Here is a 472-nt window from a genome sequence, read left to right as displayed (position 1 = left end):
GGGGGGGTGGGGTGGGGGGGGGGGGGGGGGGGGGGGGGGGTGTCGTGGTTTAACAAAGAAAGAGGAGGAAGAAAAAGCTGTTGCGGGGAGGGGAAAAAAAAAACCAAACAACCGGTTGACTTAGCTCCCTGCTTCCTCTTCTTAAAGTTTTCCCGGTTTTGGGAAGGCTGCGGGGGGAAACGGAAAAGGAGATCTTGACTTGGGCGGAGATGTGGGAGGGCTGAGGATGCCGCTCGCCCTCGGCAGCCGTCGGGGCCCGGGCTGCTCCCCTGCTTCCAGATTGGGGTTTTCTTTTTCCCCTCTTTTCACGTTGTTTTTTTTTTTTATTATTATTTTTTTTTCGCTCTGACAGGAGAACGAGAAAATAGTTGCTGCTATTACCGACTCGCCGAAGCCGCCGCCGGAGCGAATAACGTTAACCCTGCCTGTGCTGAACGCCGCCCGGATGGTCGTGTTCGTGGCTACGGGGGAG

At 56.1% G+C, this 472-nt stretch overlaps 1 protein-coding gene across 1 annotated transcript in view; it reads left to right on the top strand.

The window, feature by feature from the left end:
- The window catches only part of PGLS (6-phosphogluconolactonase), a 2,479-nt gene that overhangs the window by 1,190 nt on the left and 817 nt on the right, over positions 1–472 (top strand). The window contains exon 2 of the mRNA XM_019472896.1: positions 353–472. This exon is cut by the window's right edge and continues 16 nt beyond it. Within this exon, the coding sequence (XP_019328441.1) occupies positions 353–472 (120 nt within the window). The remainder of the gene's footprint in view (positions 1–352) is intronic.

Source organism: Aptenodytes forsteri, unplaced genomic scaffold, assembly GCF_000699145.1.
Source record: "Aptenodytes forsteri isolate BGI_AS27 unplaced genomic scaffold, ASM69914v1 Scaffold390, whole genome shotgun sequence".
Lineage (NCBI taxonomy): Eukaryota > Metazoa > Chordata > Aves > Sphenisciformes > Spheniscidae > Aptenodytes > Aptenodytes forsteri.
Note: the sequence above shows the minus strand (reverse complement) of the source record. Positions and strands in the feature narration are given on the sequence as shown.